General features: G+C 40.8%; 1 protein-coding gene across 1 annotated transcript; it reads right to left on the bottom strand.

Moving 5' to 3' along the window:
• Window positions 1-329: 329 nt before the first annotated feature.
• LOC138964259 (uncharacterized) lies at window positions 330-15,623 on the bottom strand. Its single transcript, XM_070336164.1, has 3 exons — window positions 15,497-15,623; window positions 5,158-6,268; window positions 330-2,301 (listed from the first exon to the last, which is right to left on the bottom strand). Exons 2-3 carry the CDS (start codon window positions 5,801-5,803, stop codon window positions 2,210-2,212), a joined length of 738 nt encoding a protein of 245 aa, XP_070192265.1. The 5' UTR covers window positions 5,804-6,268; window positions 15,497-15,623; the 3' UTR covers window positions 330-2,209.
• Window positions 15,624-19,093: the final 3,470 nt, after the last annotated feature.

The following is a 19,093-nucleotide window of genomic DNA, read 5'->3' as shown; positions in this document are numbered from 1 at the left end:
AAACACACACACACACACATACACACAATGGCACACACATGCCCTGTCGCACGCCTACACACACACACACACACACACACACACACACACACAGGCACACATCATCCTCATATTTCAATTCAAGTTATTCCAGTGCAAATAGTCTCAGTCATGGCACACAATGGTGTCAAAAAGCAGAAATGATCGAAGGTATTTTGATAGCACACACACCCACGCACGCACACGCACGCACGAACACGCACACAGCCGCCCCCAAAAAGATAGGAATAAAAACATTCATTCAAATGCTGCAATACTTTTAAAGAAATGTTAAGCAAAATCAGAAGATGGAACAGGTATGAAGACTTATCATTATTTAAGCACAGCGGACAAAACATCGAATATAAATAACAGACCCAAAGAAATAAAACAAATCAACAAAAAACAAGTGCCGGAGCAAACAAGCAAGCAAGCGAGCAAACAAATAGATAAACAAACAACGCTTCTATGCAAGATTCAGCCATGAAGAAACAGCGGTTTTGTTATTGCAAACATGCAGCATTAATATTTTGCTGTATAATATTTCCTTTCACACGTTCCTGTATCAGTAGTATGTTGAAGTTGCAAAGTTCTATTAGTGAACCAAGGGAGAAAACTTCCGTCAAAAAGGACTCCACTTATCGTTCTTTACCAAGACTTCCAATGGAATAAATCCCGTACATAAAGACGGTAGACAATCTTTGGTGGCAGCTACAACAATAACAACAACAACAACAACAAATATTGTAAGGAAGGAAAAACACTGTTAAGTTACAAAAAATCGCATTGCCATTGACTTGTGTGCCAAAATTTTATTTTTTTTAAACCAGGAAGTTTTGATTTACTATCTTTTTATGTACTAATCTGTAGGTAAACGTGAGTCCGTCTGTTTGTTTGTTTGTTTGTTGCTTCAAGCCGAATACTCGTGTGGCTAATCTCCGACTTACATGATCCAGGCACGAACATTTCTGTGTTGAAGATTTTGACATGTCACTGAGAGTGCGTGTGTACGTAACATTAAATATCGTCTTTGTGCAGTCTAGATTCATTTCAAAATCATTTTAAACTCGCAACACAAATGATGTCTTCCATAAGAATATGTAAATCATAAATAGTCATTCTTGGATTTCAGAGAAACAATTTTACAAGTCCTACATTTGTGTTACGACTGTAATCCTTATTCCTAAAACACAAATAAAGAAGCACTCACATGAGACCGAACATTTCACACTTTGTAGATATTGACTGTAATCATTTTGCTTGCTAATTTTCTTTCTTGCTTAATCAAATCTTAGCGCCTTACACACATTCCTCTGTTTCTTTCGTCAGAAACATCATCGCGGAGAAGCCGGAAGATATAGCGTTCAAAATAGCGTGTATTGCACTATGCCTTCTTTCCGTTTCTTTTAGCATTGCATTCATAACATTTTCTTTGGTTTTGCTTTTAACGATTTTCTTTCCGTCGTGGTACCATGGCTGCAAGAAACTTCGTTTTAAACTGGAAGTATGTAAAACACATGATATTGATTAATTTCGCATTGGTGTGAAAATAAACACAGGTCCAACCCCAAAGTAAGCAACAGGTACTGGTACTGGTCGCACGGATAACACACGACCTGAAACGCCAAACCTTCAACTTCTGAAGGCATTCGACGGTTTTCACATTTGGGCACTTTTTCACATTTAAGCCATATTTGATTTTTCTTACTTCAATTTGGCTTGAACTGTCCCAAATGTAAGCCAGGGATCTCTAGGACAGGCCTCAGTCTTTGGCGCACATTGTTCAAGTTGTGTGCTGCTACATGCCAACCGGCACAACGGGCAGTAAGTAAGTAAGTAAGTTCAAGTTTTGGTCCATTTTGTAGTCCGATGTCGTATCGACGACGGTATATATAGAGTCTGTGTCCTTGCACGAGCAACAGTAGATTTGTTCAGAGTTATCCCTATAATGTCTTAGGTTTGTATTACGGACAAACCAACAGAGACAAAGGGTAAGGTGCAACTGTAATTTATTCACAAACCACATGGAAGGTTCTCTGCTCGGAAGTATCTTAGTGCGCATGACTATTGTAGACATGGAACCGCGTTGGTGCACAGGTACTGCACTTGTTGTCAAAGGGAAACAACTGCAGACTAACCATTATATATCCTCTAATCGTCGAAGGGCTTACAAACCCGATTCTGCTCAGCTCTAGTCGTCAAAAGGGTTAAAATCCCGCTTAGGTACATACTCCTTTGACGTGCTTCGTGTGACCCCGTAGCTTGGCGAACGCTCTCTCAATTCTGAAAAAAAAGATGTCACATGTAAGATAATGATCACATTCGGAGAACAGAATTGGCTAATTGTCACAATGTCGAAGTGTAATGGAAAGAATGAATGATTTTGTAACATAGCGGTTTGCAATATATTTTGAACTAGAGGAATACCCGGCTTCGCCGGGGTGAATCGCGAGACAGAGACAGACAGCGTGGTGGTTCACCACAATCACCTTTGAAGGCGAAGTCCTCTCAAACGGGATTGAGAATTTTAGAGCTTATTTCTAAGCCCTATATTATCTGTTATGGCTTCTCAAATGCCAAAACATACAGACAGACAAAAGCCGCCAGACCCCATCACAAACAGAACTCTACAATCCTCAGGTGTTGCCTCCACACACACACACACACACACACACACACACACACACACACACACACACACACACACACACACACACACACACACACACACACACACAGAAGCCGCATATATCTATCTATATATATAAATATATAGAGATAGATGACAGTGGATTTTTCGATAAATAGATTCGACCTTTGCACTTTTACAGTGAGAACAACTTACGGGTACATGCAAGGAAAGCCCACAACTTCTAAGGCGAACAACTCTGCAGAGTCTGCTGTGAAGGGCGACGGTAGTCTCCCTGTCACACTCGACCCCCTTTGAATGAACTTTGTCCCCAAAGTTCCGAACCATGGACCCGCCAAGCTTAGGTCCCTCCCAGGTGGAATGGGAACAGCACGAAAATGATTCAGTGGCCTGAACATTTCATGTCGAGTCCCATCGCTGTCGACGACGCCAAATGTAACCGGGTGCCGAAACACCACAATCACCTTTGAAGGCGAAGTCCACTCAAACGGGATTGAGAATAACTGTTATGGCTTCACGAAGGAAGGCCTGAACATACAGACACACCAAAGCCGCCAGACCACATCACAAACAGAACTCTACAAACCACAGGTGTTGCCCACACACACACACAAACACACACACACACAGAAGCCGTATCTATATATATATACGACTAGTGTCTGTGTGTCTGTGTGTCTGTGCGCGATGCACGGCCAAAGTTCTCGATGGATCTGCTTCAAATTTGGTGGGCTTATTCAGAGAGACCCCGGACACAATCTGGTCGATGAGAATTTTCAACACGTGCTCTCAGCGCGCAGCGCTGAACCGATTTTGGTTTTTCTCTGGATCCATTTCCAGTAACTCTTCCTTATCTTCTCCAGTGTTTTCAGCGTTTACCTCCCTTCCTTCGTGTGGCGTCAATCCATATTCCCGTTTCTATTTTTAGAAGGTCACTGTCGACAACGCTCAATCCATATTCCCGTTATACTATTTTTAGAAGGTCACTACTCTTCTCCAGTGTTTTGTGCGTTTATCTCCCTTCCTTCGTGCGGTGCGCCTGCAAAGCCGGCGTACACCCGGCAATGCCGGGTCCCCGGCGCAGCCGGGTATTCGGCTCGACTTCTTCCCGGCGAAGCCGTACCCGGCGAAGCGGGTATTCATCTAGTATATATATATATGTATATCTATATCTATAAATATATAGAGATAGATGACAGTGTATTTTTCGCGTGGCTATAAATTGATTCGACCTTTCCACTTTTACAGTAAGAAACAACTTACGGGTGCAATGAAAGCGTTCTGGACAGTGCAGTGACATTCTAAAAATAGTAACGTAGTAACGGGAATATGGATTGACGCCACACGAAGGAAGGGAGATAAACGCTGAAAACACTGGAGAAGATAAAGAAGAGTTACTGGGAATGGATCCAGAGAAAAACCAAAATCGGTTCAGCGCTGCGCGCTGAGAGCACGTGTTGAAATATCTCATCGAGCAGGTTGTGTCCGGGGTGTAGCTGAATATGGCCACCAAATTTGAAACAGATCCATCGAGAACCTTGGGCGTGCATCGCGGACACACACACACACACACACACACACACACACACACACACACACACACACACACACACACACACACACACACACACACACACACACAGACACAAGTCGTATATATATATAGAAGATCAGCAAATGATCTAAAAAATATGCATCGTCTCTGTTCAATTATGTGATTGCGTTATTATAAAGCTACCAACGAAAACGATAGATAGGAGATAGTGATTGAAGAGAGAAGCCACGTTCAGTTTTATAAATCAGTACAAAAATGTCCCTGTCGCGCAAGCAGGATGTGTGTTTGATATAAGTTTGCTCTTGCTGTATGTTAACGCTAGGAAACCCTTCTTTAGGAGGTTCTCAGAAGCCTATGTGGTACCAATATAAGTCTTGACTGCGACAGAAATGTCCCAGTTTCCTAAAAGGCAAACTTTGGCCAAGTAACAGCATGTAAAGGAACCACGGAACAACCATGAAGCTCGTTCTTGGGAATAAGTGCAAACGCATACTGGCCAGGGCAATGTATCACCACACTTCTCTTTAACAGCCCGGTCAACTTGTAAATTAAGGTACTCCCCTTCCTGTGCTGACCATCTTGTAAGTTACCATAGATACGTCCAGCGTTGACACTGATTGAAGGTACTCATCTTTCCAAGTGAACAATTGTACATGTACCCAGATTTACTGCCTTAAGCTGTTTTAGGTGTATAGTGAACTATCTGTACGGGCGAAAACACACACACACACACACACACACACACACACACACACACACACATACACACTCACACAAACACACACATACACACACACATACACACACACACACACACACACATACACACTCACACAAACACACACATACACACACACATACACACACACACACACACACATACACACACACACACACACACACAATCCCCCCCCCCTACATCTTCTATACCCACCTCTCAGACGAACGCTCTCCCTCTTTCCTTTCCTCCCCGTCTCTTCGGATAGACTGTCGTGCTGCTCTCCCCCTAACAGTCGCCCCCCTTCCCCGTCACCAGGGACGCAGCAGCAGGAGCAGTTCCGGTAGCACCAGGCGAGCATGCGCAGCTCCAACTTCCGGACACCATAGTAGCAGGCCAAAGCAATAGCGAACATGGCGGCAATGCAAGCGATAGTGGCAGGAATGATCCACCCGAGGTCGTCTAGGTCTGCCGAGTCTCCAAGCAGCGGAGGTTCCGTTATGGGGTCTAGGGAGGCCTCAGGGGCGCTGAGAGGAGTGTTGAAGTACCTCCCACGCCCTCCGCCTCCCCCCACGTCATCGAAGATTCCGCTGGTCGAAGATAATGTCAAATTCTCGCCTACGGTTGAAGTTAGACTGGTGAGGATTTTGTACAGCGTGGGTGAGGAGGATCCTTGTGTCGGCGCCATAATTGTTGTCGTTGTTGTTGGTGGTAGTGGTGACGGTGATGGTGTTGGTGACGATGTCTGCGCGGAGAAGGTGGTGTTCAGCATATCCGACAAGGTCGTATTGGTCTCCATGGCCACAGAAGTTTGGTTCTGCAGCAGCCCGAGCAAGGGTCGGAAATCAGCTGGGATTCTCATCTTGAGCAATTGGTGTCGTCAGGACACTTTCACACAAAAAACGACAATCCGGGAAATGGAAGATTTGTTTCTATCAGTATCACTTGTTATTCTTTGATTATGTCTTGTCAGTTATATAGACATGCATTCCATCAATTTGAAATGTAAATCTTTAACGACACAATTTCTCTGAGTGTTTGTAAGTGACACTTTCGGTCTTTGCTTGATCACAAAGTTTGGAACAAAAAAGTCAGTTCTAATGAAACAAATTCTGTAGTCGACCGATCACTCCGGAAGCTGGTTGGTAAAAAGTTCAGATGAACGGCAGGTGGAATCGTGTTTTATTCACTGAGGAATCTTACAGCACAAACCAGCTCGGCTTCATTGTAGCCCCATGGAAGTTAGCTGATGGGATATTTCTGCCAAGAATGCTCCATGCTAAGAATGCTGCTTTGATCTTGCAGGTGCTGTTCGGTAACGGGAATTCTGAAATTCACAAAACAAATATATATATATATATACACTTAATGTGATAGGTAACAGCAGATGTCAGCATTCTTTCTGCGAATAAGAAGAATTTTTTACACAGACTAACTGGGATGTATTCTTCCCAAGGTCAAAAAACATTGTGCAGATATAGATTAATTTGATGATAAGAAAGAAAGCGCATTCTCAATCTACTGGCTGTTGTATGTACGGTGGTAGTAAGTAAGTGATCTATACTCAAACGAAACAAAAAGATGAAAGGGGAAGAAAAAAACAAACAAACAAAAACCCAGATTGCAGATATAAATATTGCTGATCTCGTAGACTGTCAGCATCGGCGGGGAAAAGAACACCTTCCCTCCAAGAAAAAAACACCTTCCCTCCAGGGAAAAAACACCTTCCCTCCAGGAAAAAAACGCCTTCCCTCCAGGAAAAAACACCTTCCCTCCAAGAAAAAAACACCTTCCCTCCAGGAAAAAACACCTTCCCTCCAGGAAAAAAACACCTTCCCTCCAGAAAAAAACCCCACCTTCCCTCCAGGAAAAGAACATCTTCCCTCCAGGAAAAAAACACCTTCCCTCCAGGAAAAAAAACCCACCTTCCCTCCAGGAAAAAAACATCTTCCCTCCAGGAAAAAAACACCTTCCCTCCAGGAAAAAAACACCTTCCCTCCAGGAAAAAACCCCACCTTCCCTCCAGGAAAAAACACCTTCCCTCCAGGAAAAGAACACCTTCCCTCCAGGAAAAAAAACACCTTCCCTCCAGGAAAAGAACACCTTCCCTCCAGGAAAAAAACCCACCTTCCCTCCAGGAAAAAACCACCTTCCCTCCAAGAAAAAAACACCTTCCCTCCAGGAAAAAAACCCACCTTCCCTCCAGGAAAAAACCCACCTTCCCTCCAGGAAAAAACCCACCTTCCCTCCAAGAAAAAACACCTTCCCTCCAAGAAAAAACACCTTCCCTCCAGGAAAAAAACACCTTCCCTCCAAGAAAAACACACCTTCCCTCCAGGAAAAAAACACCTTCCCTCCAGAAAAAAACACCTTCCTCCAAGAAAAACACACCTTCCCTCCAGGAAAAAAACACCTTCCCTCCAAGAAAAAACACCTTCCCTCCAGGAAAAAAAACACCTTCCCTCCAGGAAAAAAACACCTTCCCTCCAGGAAAAAACACCTTCCCTCCAGGAAAAAACCATCTTCCCTCCAAGAAAAACACACCTTCCCTCCAGGAAAAAAACACCTTCCCTCCAGGAAAAAAAACACCTTCCTCCAAGAAAAACACACCTTCCCTCCAGGAAAAAAACACCTTCCCTCCAGGAAAAAACCCACCTTCCCTCCAGGAAAGGAAAAGAAAAAGAAAACAGAGCAGTTGCATACATACTGAAACATAACAATATCAAATATTTCACATATATCACCTCAAATGAGACTATGCCGTTGGCGCTCGATGATGAAATTATTCTCGTCGAATATTGAATGCCAATGATTTATGTTTTCTCATGTTTTGTTGTATGTTGTTTAATGTTGTAATATTCACCACAACGGAATCTCTCGTTGGAGATAAGAAAGATGTCTATATCTAAATAAGTCAGTCAGTCTGCAGCTAAATCTGTGTCAAAAAATCTATCGCAAATCTTCAAAATAACAAAACATGTCCATTGATTTCTTAATGAATCAAACATTTAATAAGTATACTAGGTAAGCGTGTAATATAAACGAATATCCATCCGTCAAGGCTGTAACCAGTATGAGCTAATAGCTGTCACAATGTACGAAGCATGATAAGAACCAAACTCATGTGGCTCAGTCAGTTACACATGATAATATTGTTATCGCTGAATGCAGTCACAAGTACCTTAGTACTTGTTTATCGCCAAACAAGTATGATAATTTGGCGCGAATGAGGTCGAGATAAAAAGGTTATGAGCGAATTACTTCAATTCTAGAGAAGTTACGTTTTCCACGAACAACAAACACGATTCCAAGTTGCATGTTTCAGGTATAAGAGGAGTGTTGATATTAATTTCTTGTTACAACCTCAGTTTCTTTGACACAGTTTCAACGCACTTACATTTCAGACAAACCTTAACAGGTAAATAAGTGTATATGACAACGATCTCTTGAAGCATGATTCTTTGCAATCGGAATTTGTTTTTTCGCAGAATTTTCTTATTCTTGTGGTGCTGAACCCCTTAAACAGAGTCCTTGGTTGTTATGTTTTCATCAGCAGAGATTATCAAAGCGAGCCAGACAGAGTGAGTCAATCATCGATGAGCCATTATCCTGACTCATCCGACAACTCGATTCCGGGTGTACGCCGGCTTGGCCGGCGCACCGTACGAAGGAAGGGAGATAAACGCGCAAAACACTGGAGAAGATAAGAAAGAGTTACTGGGAATGGATGTACAGAAAAACCAAAATCGGCTCGTGTTGAACATTTTCATTGACCAGATTGTGTCCGGGGTCTACCTGAATATGCCCACCAAATTTGAAGCAGATCCATCGAGAACTTTGGCCGTGCATGGCGAACACTCAGATAGACAGACAGACAGACAGACAGACAGACACACAGACACACAGACACTAGTCGTATATATTTATATATAGACGACTAGTGTCTGTGTGTCTGTGTGTGTGTCTGTCTGTGCGCGATGCACGGCCAAAGTTCTCGATGGATCTGCTTCAAATTTGGTGGGCTTATTCAGAGAGACCCCGGACACAACCTCATCGATGAGATATTTCAACACGTGCTCTCAGCGCGCAGCGCTGAACCGATTTTGGTTCCACCTCAGCTATTTTGGTTCCACCTCAGCTACCCGGGCCCCCATACCGACACACCAAAGCCAAAGTTCTCGGTGGATCTTTTTCAAATTTGGACACCGTATTCAGCTACACCCCGGACACAATATCATCGATGAGATATTTCAACACGTGCTCTCAGCGCGCAGCGCTGAATCGATTTTGGTTTTTGTGTTCATTTCACCATTATAAGTAACTCTTCCTTATCTTCTCATATTCTCCAGGTTTTCAGCGTTTACCTCCCTTCCTTCGTAATGGTGCACTATAGTGTGAGTGGAGCGTCTTCGGATATTCCCGGCGTTCTGTTACTGTTACTATTTTTAGAAGGTCAACGCAGTGTCCAGAACGTAAATTGGACCCGTAAATTATCCTCACTGTAAAAGTGCAAAGGTCGAATCAATTTTTAGCCACGCGAAAAATACACTGTCATCTATCTCTCTATAGATACGGCTTCTCTGTGTTTTTGTGTGTGTGTGTGTGTGTGTGTGTGTGTGTCTCTCTATGTGAGCAACACCTGTGCATTGTTCAGTTCTGTTTGTGATGTGGTCTGGCGGCTTTTGTGTAAATTTATGTACTGGCCTTCCTTTTAGAAGCCATAACTTGCTCAGTCCTGTTTGAGTGGAGTTCGCCTCCAAAGGTGATTAACACGGTTACATTCGTCGACAAGGATGGGACTCGATATGGTCAGGAATGGCATTATGGCCACTGAATCATTTTCGTGCTGTTCCCATTCCACGAATCTGGGAGGGACCTAAGCTTGGCGGGTCCATTGTTCGGACCCGGCGAAGCCGGCGTACGGCTCTAAGTACTTCTTCCCGGCGAAGCCGGCTACCCGGCGAAGCCGGCTACCCGGCGAAGCGGGTATTCATTCTAGTAGATACATATAACAGGGCAGCAAACAACCGAGACTGACAATGCCACAAACACCCGATAGCGACGGGAAAGAGAACACGTGCGACACGGAGACGACAGGGCCCGACACAGCAACACACACAGCTTAGGCAGTCTTTTGTGTTGAACCCTGACCGTACTTCTCTGTTGACTGGTGACTCTCACGTGCTACGCGACGACGGCGATGGTAAAGGACTATGAATTGGCTTTGCGACTTAATTACACTCGGGTTTAATGAATAGCATCTCGGTATGCTCTCTTAATGTAAGAGGATTACGTAACAAAAGAAAAAGAAGATCTATATTTGATTTATTAAAAAAAAGAAAATATGATTTGATATGCTTGCAGGAATCATATATTACGGACGATGTGAAAGATCAGTGGGAGAGAGAATGGGGTGGAAGAGTGTTTCATTCTTCAGTTTCCTGTCAGAGCATGGGACAAATTATTCTCATAAAAAAAAGTTTTGGTGGTAAAGCAGAATTAGTATTTAAAACAGACAGAATTTTGTGTTTAAAAATTACATTTGAAAATGATTTTCTTTATTTGATGGATATTTATTTTCCTAATAATTCTTTTGAAAAAAGTCAATTATGGGCACAAGTTAATTCGTGTTTTGAAGAATTCGAAGGTGAGAAAATAATTTGTGGGGATTTCAATTGTGTTTTGAATAACGAGATAGATATTGTGAGTGGTGAAAAACATAAAAAGTCTGATGTTGTTAATTTTCAAAATGTTTTGCATAGTAACGATCTGAATGATGTTTGGCGCTTGTTTCATGCCGACGAAAAGGAGTTCTCCTGGAGCAGGAAGAACCCTTTCATAGCCCGTCGACTTGACTATATTCTTCTCTCTGGTGGCTTGTTTGATAAAACATTATTTTGTGACATGGTCTCAGTACCACATTCAGATCACCGATTAATTGAGTTGAAAATTCAGTTTGTGAACATAGTACGCGGACCTTCTTACTGGAAATTTAATAATCAGTTATTGCGAGGCATAGGTTTTGTTGATTTAATGAATAACTTGATTGATGCATTTTTGTTGCAAAATAAATGTTTAGGTGATTCTTTAAAATGGGAATTATTAAAAATTCAAATGCGGGAATTTTGCACAGCCTATGCAGCAGGAAGAAAGCGAAAACAAAATAATTCCCAGCTTTCTCTTCAGAAGGTTTTGGATGAAACGGACATTCTTTTAGCAAATAATCCAGAAGATCTGAATCTGTTAATGAAAAGAGAAAAAATTAAAATAGAGCTTGAGGTATTTTCATTGGAAGAAGCCCAGAGTGCCCAAGTTCGCTCTCGCGTTCAGTTCATAGAAGAAGGTGAGAAGAACACAAAGTATTTTTTGAATTTGGAAAAAAGTAAAGCTAACATGAAAATTATGGATCGTTTGCAGACAGAGGACGGGAGGGTATTTAATACACAGAAAGAGATTATGAAAGAACAAGTACGATTTTTTAAAGACTCATATGAAAAAAGCGCGGAATTTAACCAGATGAGCGCAAACGAATTTGTACAAGATTTAAATATACCATTTCTCTCCAATGACCAAAAAGGTGAATTGGACTCGGAGATTACCGCGAAGGAATTAACTATTGCCCTTAAATTATTAAATAACGATTCAGCCCCAGGTCTTGATGGCCTCACTACCTGTTTTTATAAAGTATTTTGGTTGAAGATAAGGGATGTAGTTCATGCCTCATTTGTAGCATCATTTGTTAATGGCGAATTATCGCCCACTCAAAAACAAGCAGTCCTGACCTTAATTCATAAAGGTAAAGATTTACCTAGGGACGATCTCGGCAATTGGAGACCAATATCTCTGACAAATACAGATTACAAGATAATTGCGAAATGTTTAGCAATGCGACTTTCCACTGTAATAGGTGATATTATACATGAAAATCAAGTTGGCTTTATGAAAGGAAGAAAAATAAGTAACATGATTAGACTCATTGATGATACCATAGATATTATGAACACAATGGATAAACCTGGAGTTTTATTAGCAGTTGACTTTCGACGTGCATTTGATTCCATATCCAAAGATTATATTTTGTTTGCATTTGATAAATTTGGTTTTGGTGATAATTTTAAAAAATGGGCTTCTGTCCTGATGAACAATAGTCAAAGTTGTATTAATTATACAGGGTGGATATCCGAACCTTTTCCTGTGGAAACTGGCATTCGCCAAGGATGTCCATTCTCTCCAATGGCTTTTGTTATTGCCCTTGAAATGTTGGCGATCAAGATTCGTTCTGATGAAGCTATTAAGGGTATCCATCTGCCTATGTCACCCTTTGAGGTATCACCCATCACGGTCCTAAAACTGTTATTATATGCTGATGACGTCACTCTTTTTTTGCATGATAGAATAGATCTAGAAAGGGCGTTATACATTTTGAATATATTTAAACGTTTTTCAAACTTGGAAGTGAATGTTAACAAAACGGAAGCCATGTGGATAGGGTCCAAAAAGTTGTGTACAGATCAGTATTTTGGTCTTAAATGGAAATGTAAAGTAAAAATTGTTGGAATTATTTTTTCAAACAATATACCCGCATCGTCTTTAGAGGAAAACTGGTCAAAGAAAATTCAACGAATACAACAAATAATCGCCAATTGGTCAAAGAGAAATTTAAGTATACAAGGTAAAATTTGTATTGTTAAAACCTTTCTTATATCTCAATTCGTTTATATTTTCCAGTCTCTGGCAGTACCTCATCATGTTCTACATCGTATTAATTCCATTTTGTTTAGGTTTATTTGGAAGAAAAAGTATTCAAATACGCGCGCATTTGAAAAAGTAAGACGAACAGTTATGTGTAAAGAAAAAGATTATGGTGGTTTGAATATGATAAACGTAGTAGATATGCACAACTCATTTATGATTTCCTGGCTTGTTAATTTGCAAAACTCCACACAAAAGTATTGGTCTGTTATTCCAAGATATTGTCTGTCATGTCTGGGCATTGGTTTATCGTGCTTTGACTCAAATGCATCTTCGAAAACGATAAATGGCCTCAATATTTGCAGATCATTGTTTTGGAAACAAGTGTTATTGACTTGGCTTGACAATAAAAGTGTTTTCTGTGAAAAGTATGATTTTACACCAGTAATATTAAAGGACCAATGCATTTGGAACAATATGAATATTCAATTTAAACATAAATGCCTATTTTTTAAAGATTTTATAAAACATAATATCTCATTTGTAAAGGATGTTATGAATGAAAATGGTATTATTATTTCTTTTGAAGATTTATGTCAAAAAGTGGGTTATAAACCATCCAGACAGTTTGAATACAATGCATTATGCACAGCACTTAAATCCAGACGTACAGACACATTACCATATCAATATTTTACATTGCAGGATTTCATTGTTAACGGTGGTAATATAACAGCAAAGTTTATTAGAAAATGTTTAGTTGATCTTGATGTCCAGATTCCGAGTGCCTGTGATTTTTGGAAACGAAAACATAATGTAGATTTGGATAAGAGAAACTGGTTACTGGCCGTTAACAGCACAAAAGAAGAAAGATTACGTCTGCTGCACTGGAAACTATTACATAGAATATATCCAACCAATATTTTATTAAACAAAATGGGATTACGAACATCGAATAAGTGTGAAGTTTGTAATGAATTAGACACCCTTGAACATTTCTTTTTTAGTTGCCAAGAGGTGATGAAGGGTTGGAAAATATGTAAAGATTTTGTGTATAAGAAAATACATGTTGCCATCATTTTGAATGAAGAAAATGTATTTTTGGGTTATTTTAGGGAAAGTTTGAAAAGTGATTATATTTACTTTGTGAATTATTGTATTTTAATTACCAAAATGACCATTGGAAAATTTAGATATGGGAAAAAGTTAGATTTGGGTGTATTATTGGAAACTGAGCTGAACATTAGGAATAAATTTATGTTATGATTACTTTTATGTATTTATTTATTTAAACATATTAGTTTACTGATAAGGTAAAAAAAAAAAAAAAAAGAAGAAAAAAAGATGTAATTATCCCAGAATTTAGTTGAGCAAGTGACTAATTACTTTTTGAAAGAAAAGATATTTGGAAATGCTGGAAAGTACAAGAAAAGGGGTGAACATAAAGACATAATAATCAGAGGAAGGGATATGGAACAGCCAAACCTGAAACAAATTCAAAATGTCCAGAGAAATAGCAATATATAGCTAACATTGACGGACTGTGTGATGATATCTTTTGGTATTGGTCTCAGCGTTTCGACAGTAATATCAAAATGATGATAGAGCCATTATGATGATAGTACCCAAAGGGTGGCCGAGTGGTAAAGTGCACTTGCCTCGGAAGCGAGAGGTTGCGAGTTCGACCCTGGGTCAGGGCGTTAGCAATTTTCTTCCCCCTTTCCTAGCCCAGGTGGTGGGTTCAAGTGCTAGTCTTTCGGATGAGACGAAAAACCGAGGTCCCTTCGTGTACACTACATTGGGGTGTGCACGTTAAAGATCCCACGATTGACAAAAGGGTCTTTCCTGGCAAAAATGTATAGGCATAGATAAAAAAAAATGTCCACCAAATACCCGTGTGACTTGGAATAATAGGCCGTGAAAGGTAAATATTCGCCGTAATGGCTTGAGATTTACTGGCCAATGTGAATGCGTGATATATTGTCATAATTGTGTAAAAAAAATCCATCTCACACGTCAGAAATTAATATGTAAAGCGACAGACTCGAACTTATACTGAAACGAAAACAGTAGGGTCAGTTTGAGATTCTGACACAACACCAATGGGTTTAACACCTTCCTTTACAAAGACAGCCCAGCTAATATCATCATGATCAGATGTGCACTGACTATCAAAGTTGACTGTCATAATTTCACATGAGCGAGAAGCAGAAAACAGTCGAGAACGTCAGTTTAAGATTTTGACACCACACCCATATTTTAACACATTCCTTTACAAAGACAGTAGGCTAATATCACGATGATCAGATTAACATGACTGGTGACTCTTATTTCATCTGAGCTAGAAGCAGAAAACAATAGCTTCAAATCAAACAGCTAATACATGTATCACCATGATCAGATTTACATGACTGGTGACTCTTATTTCATCTGAGCTAGAAGCAGAAAACAGTAGCCTCAAATCAAACAGCTAATACTGTTATACATGTATCACCATGATCAGATTTACATGACCGGTAACTGTTATTTCATCTGAACGAAAAGCAGAAAACAGTAGCTTCAAACCAAACAGCTAATATCACCATGATCAGATGTACATGACTAAGTGACTGTTATTTCATCTGAGCGAGGAGTAGAAAACAGTAGCCTCAAGCCATGGTATTCTTGCAGCAGCCGCTTTGGCACCGACCTTATTCTCAGTCCTGGCATTCCAGACTGACTCGCAGACATCACAACATCTGTGCCAAATACACACACAGGCCAATACACGTTGCCCTGTTCTCTGAGTCAATTTCTGGGCACCGGTCCCTCTTTACACAAGGTTTGAGTGTGTTTTAAACTTGCTTTAACCCCCAGAACTTACCTGGATTAGAGTAGAAAAGAAGGAGCAGCTTCTGATGTTACTGTGAAAAGATGACGAACTGAGAGAGACCAGCTTCACGGTGGCATACAGTAAGTTTTCGAAGACCGAAGAAATCGCTGATACACCAATGGCAATGACTGGGCTACACAGCTTCTTGGGTGCATCTGTTCTTCCGCACCTCTGGGCTATTTTTAGACCTCTCTCTCTCTCTCTCTCTCTCTCTCTCTCTCTCTCTCTCTCTCTCTCTCTCTCTCTCTCTCTCTCTCTCTCTCTCTCAAAGTAGCCAAAATGTAGAATTGTTTTGTTATTCTTTTTTTTTATAGTTAGTCCCACTTTAGGGCGGAGGCTGGATGTGAAAAAGCAGACCACTGCTTAATTTATTACCCTCGTTAAATCATAAAGAATTGTCATTGTCATTGGCATCGTCTCTCTCAGTCTCTCTCTTTCATCGGAGAACATGGGAGCTGTCACTGAGTTAGGTTGTTTTAAAGACTTCATTATCTCTGCTCAGTAGAGGAGTGACAATTCCATAATAACGTGTTAGTTAACATTGTAATACTAATTTGTTTTTGTAAGCGAAAATACCAGCATAAAAATACTCGAGTAACTGAGACATTTTACCAAAAGTACACTCACCGATTAAACACTGCGTTCACATGATGTTGTTAATGAGCGATAACGCGATTCACTGCGGTGTCAGTACAGGCAGGGACCTATATTTATATATAGGTCTATGGTACAGGTGACGGTATCTTGAACAGCATGTGACTTGCTTGTATTATCTCATGAATCGTTGGTATGACTGAACTGGTGTTTAACGTCGTTTTCAACCACGAAGGTTATATCGCGTATGACTGAACTGCTGACAGATGTACATAGAGTCGCGTAGGAACCAGTGGGGAAGGGGCCGGAGGGTGAGGGTGGTGGGGGGGGGGGTGGGTGGGTGGGTGGAAGGGGGGGGTCTAACCTTTGTCAGTTTCGTGTTTGTTTGTATCTTTGTTTCTTTGTTGTCGTTGTCGTTGTCGTTGTTGTCATAGTTGTTGTTGTTGTTGTTGTCGTTGTTGTTCGTTGTTGTTCACGGTTGTTGTTTGCGTTGAATGTCCAGACCAGACGCGTATGGTGTCCCTCGCGAAAGTTAGAGTTTGCACTGCAGCAAAGTATAATGTGTCAAGTCAGTTCCGATCGCATATTATCCTAGTTAAAACCAGTCGTTGATTAATTATCAAGACTGAATCAACAAGGTGATACAGACTTCAGTTTTCATGATCACACCATTGCTTAAGTACTGATCACAACTGCAGAAAGACTGATGTTCACTGGCAGTCACGTCGCATTTGTCCGGCTGTCAGTCCTGTAAAACCAATTTGGAAACTCGTATGCAGGAAAAATCTGCTGCTATCAAATCTGCATAACTTTCAACCGAGACAAATCATAACGGATGGGCCTCTCCTTCTCTCTAACTCTTTCTTCTTCTTCTTCTTCGTCGTTCACTAGATGGAGATGCCAATCGCCCGCACGAAAGCAGCTGTCCTCTGTAGGTCCTCCAGGCCGCCGAAGAGCTTGACCCTCAGTGGTACTGGTTCCGGCCACGATGCCTGCCTGGGAGCGTCATGGAGTCGGCAGTTGTGCGGCAGGTGCTCAGCATTCATGATGTCTGCATTGCAGGAGCACATCTCGGACTCGCCAATTCTGAATTTGCTGTACATGTGGGCATTTCGTCGGTTGTGCCCTGTTCTCTAACTCTTTGACACTCGATGCTTTTTCAAATATTAAAAAGCTCGCTTTCGTTTGCAGTTCAATATTTTCAGTTGTAAAAAGTAACTCGTGTAAATCTGGTACAACACAGCAAGCCCTGCAGTATCATTCCCTATTTCTCTCTCACACACTCACGCAAAAAAAAAAACACACACACACACACACACACACACACAACATACTTAGCGGCCTGATCTCATGTGAGTGTTTTTCTACGCGCCTAGTACATACATCATGTGCAGTGTACCTTAAAAGGAAAATTGATGCACTGACAGTGACAGACAGGCGTGTTGCTGTTACTTGATCAAGTGATACTTAATTAGTCAATATTGGTTTGTCAACCACCGGGCTGATAGGCTTTCATGGCGGATCTATATAAAGACCTATATGTGCTTTTTCCCAAGAAATGAGCAGTTATATTCTTGATTTGCGTTCGGGCCCTACTGTGTGTGTGGGTGTGGGTGTGTGTGTGTGTGTGTGTGTATGTGTTCGTGCGTGAGTGCGTGTGGTTGTCTGTGTGTGTGTGTATGTGTATGTGTATGTGTGTGCCGTGTGTCTCAGTGTGTGTGTGTGTGTGTGCGTGCGCGCGCGCGTCAGTGTGTGTGCGCGCGCACGTGTGTGTGTGTGTCAGTGTGTGTGTGTGTGAATTGGTGTGTGCTGTGTGTGTGTGTGTGTGCCCTGTGCACCAATTCACCGATTCCCAAAGATGGGGTGCTTCACTGTCTTGTTCTTACTCTCTTCTTCTACTTGTCATCCGTTTCTTCTCTCCCCCCTTTTTATAGCCGCCTTTATGCAAAGCATAAATAGGCCATTTAGGATTCGCTCTGATTGTTTGTTTGTATCTTGAAGAGTTTGGACTGTATCTCTGGTACTCTGGGGTCAATTGACAGGGGCGGATCAGTTGCTTTGTAAGGGGGGGTGGACTTTGAATCGAAAGTGAATGTGATGGGCGCGAAGCGCCCGAATTTGCTAGGGGGTACGGGGGCATGCCCCCCCCGGAAAAATGTTTGGCCCAAAGAAGCAATATGGTGCCATCTGGTGCCATTTGAACTTATAAATGGTCATAGAATCAGCTTCCCAATTTTTTTATTTTTATTTTTTGCTGGAGGGGTGGGTGCACCTGCACCTTGTGCACCCCCCCCCCCCCTCGTCCGCCCCTGATTGAGCTCAAATTTGGTGAGTAGCTTGGAATTGTGGGGCCAAGGGTGTGTGCAAAAGATCACGTTCCTAGCTGTATGCAAACGGAAGATATTAGCTTTACACGCTTTTAGCACCCGGCCATGAAAAAAAAGAACCCTGTAAAGTATGGCAATCCGAATGGTGCAAAAGTCCCTTTTAGCTCTTGATGTCTAAATAACACATTATTTAGCTAAATAACGCGTTATTTAGCTAAACAATGCTTTATTTAGCTATATCATGCATTATTTAGCTAAATAATGCATTGTTTAAATTAAACAATGCATTATTTACAGATACAGAAAAAAGAGAGCCCAGAGCACTAAATAATGCATTGTTTAGCATAAATAAGAGATTGTGTTTGTAAATAACTCATTATTTATAAATAATTACGCGTTTTCTCTAAACAATATATTATATGTAAATAAAGTGTTATTTAAATAAATAAAATATTATTTAGATAAATAAAATATTATTTATCTAAATAAAATATTATTTAGATAAATAAAATATTATATGTAAATAAAATATTATTTATCTAAATAAAATATTATTTAGATAAATAATTTATTATTTAGATAAATAATTTATTATTTAGATAAATAATTTATTATTTAGATAAATAATTTATTATTTAGATAAATAATTTATTATTTACTGTTTTTG

This window comes from Littorina saxatilis, linkage group LG4 (assembly GCF_037325665.1).
Source record: "Littorina saxatilis isolate snail1 linkage group LG4, US_GU_Lsax_2.0, whole genome shotgun sequence".
NCBI lineage: Eukaryota > Metazoa > Mollusca > Gastropoda > Littorinimorpha > Littorinidae > Littorina > Littorina saxatilis.
Note: the sequence above shows the minus strand (reverse complement) of the source record. Positions and strands in the feature narration are given on the sequence as shown.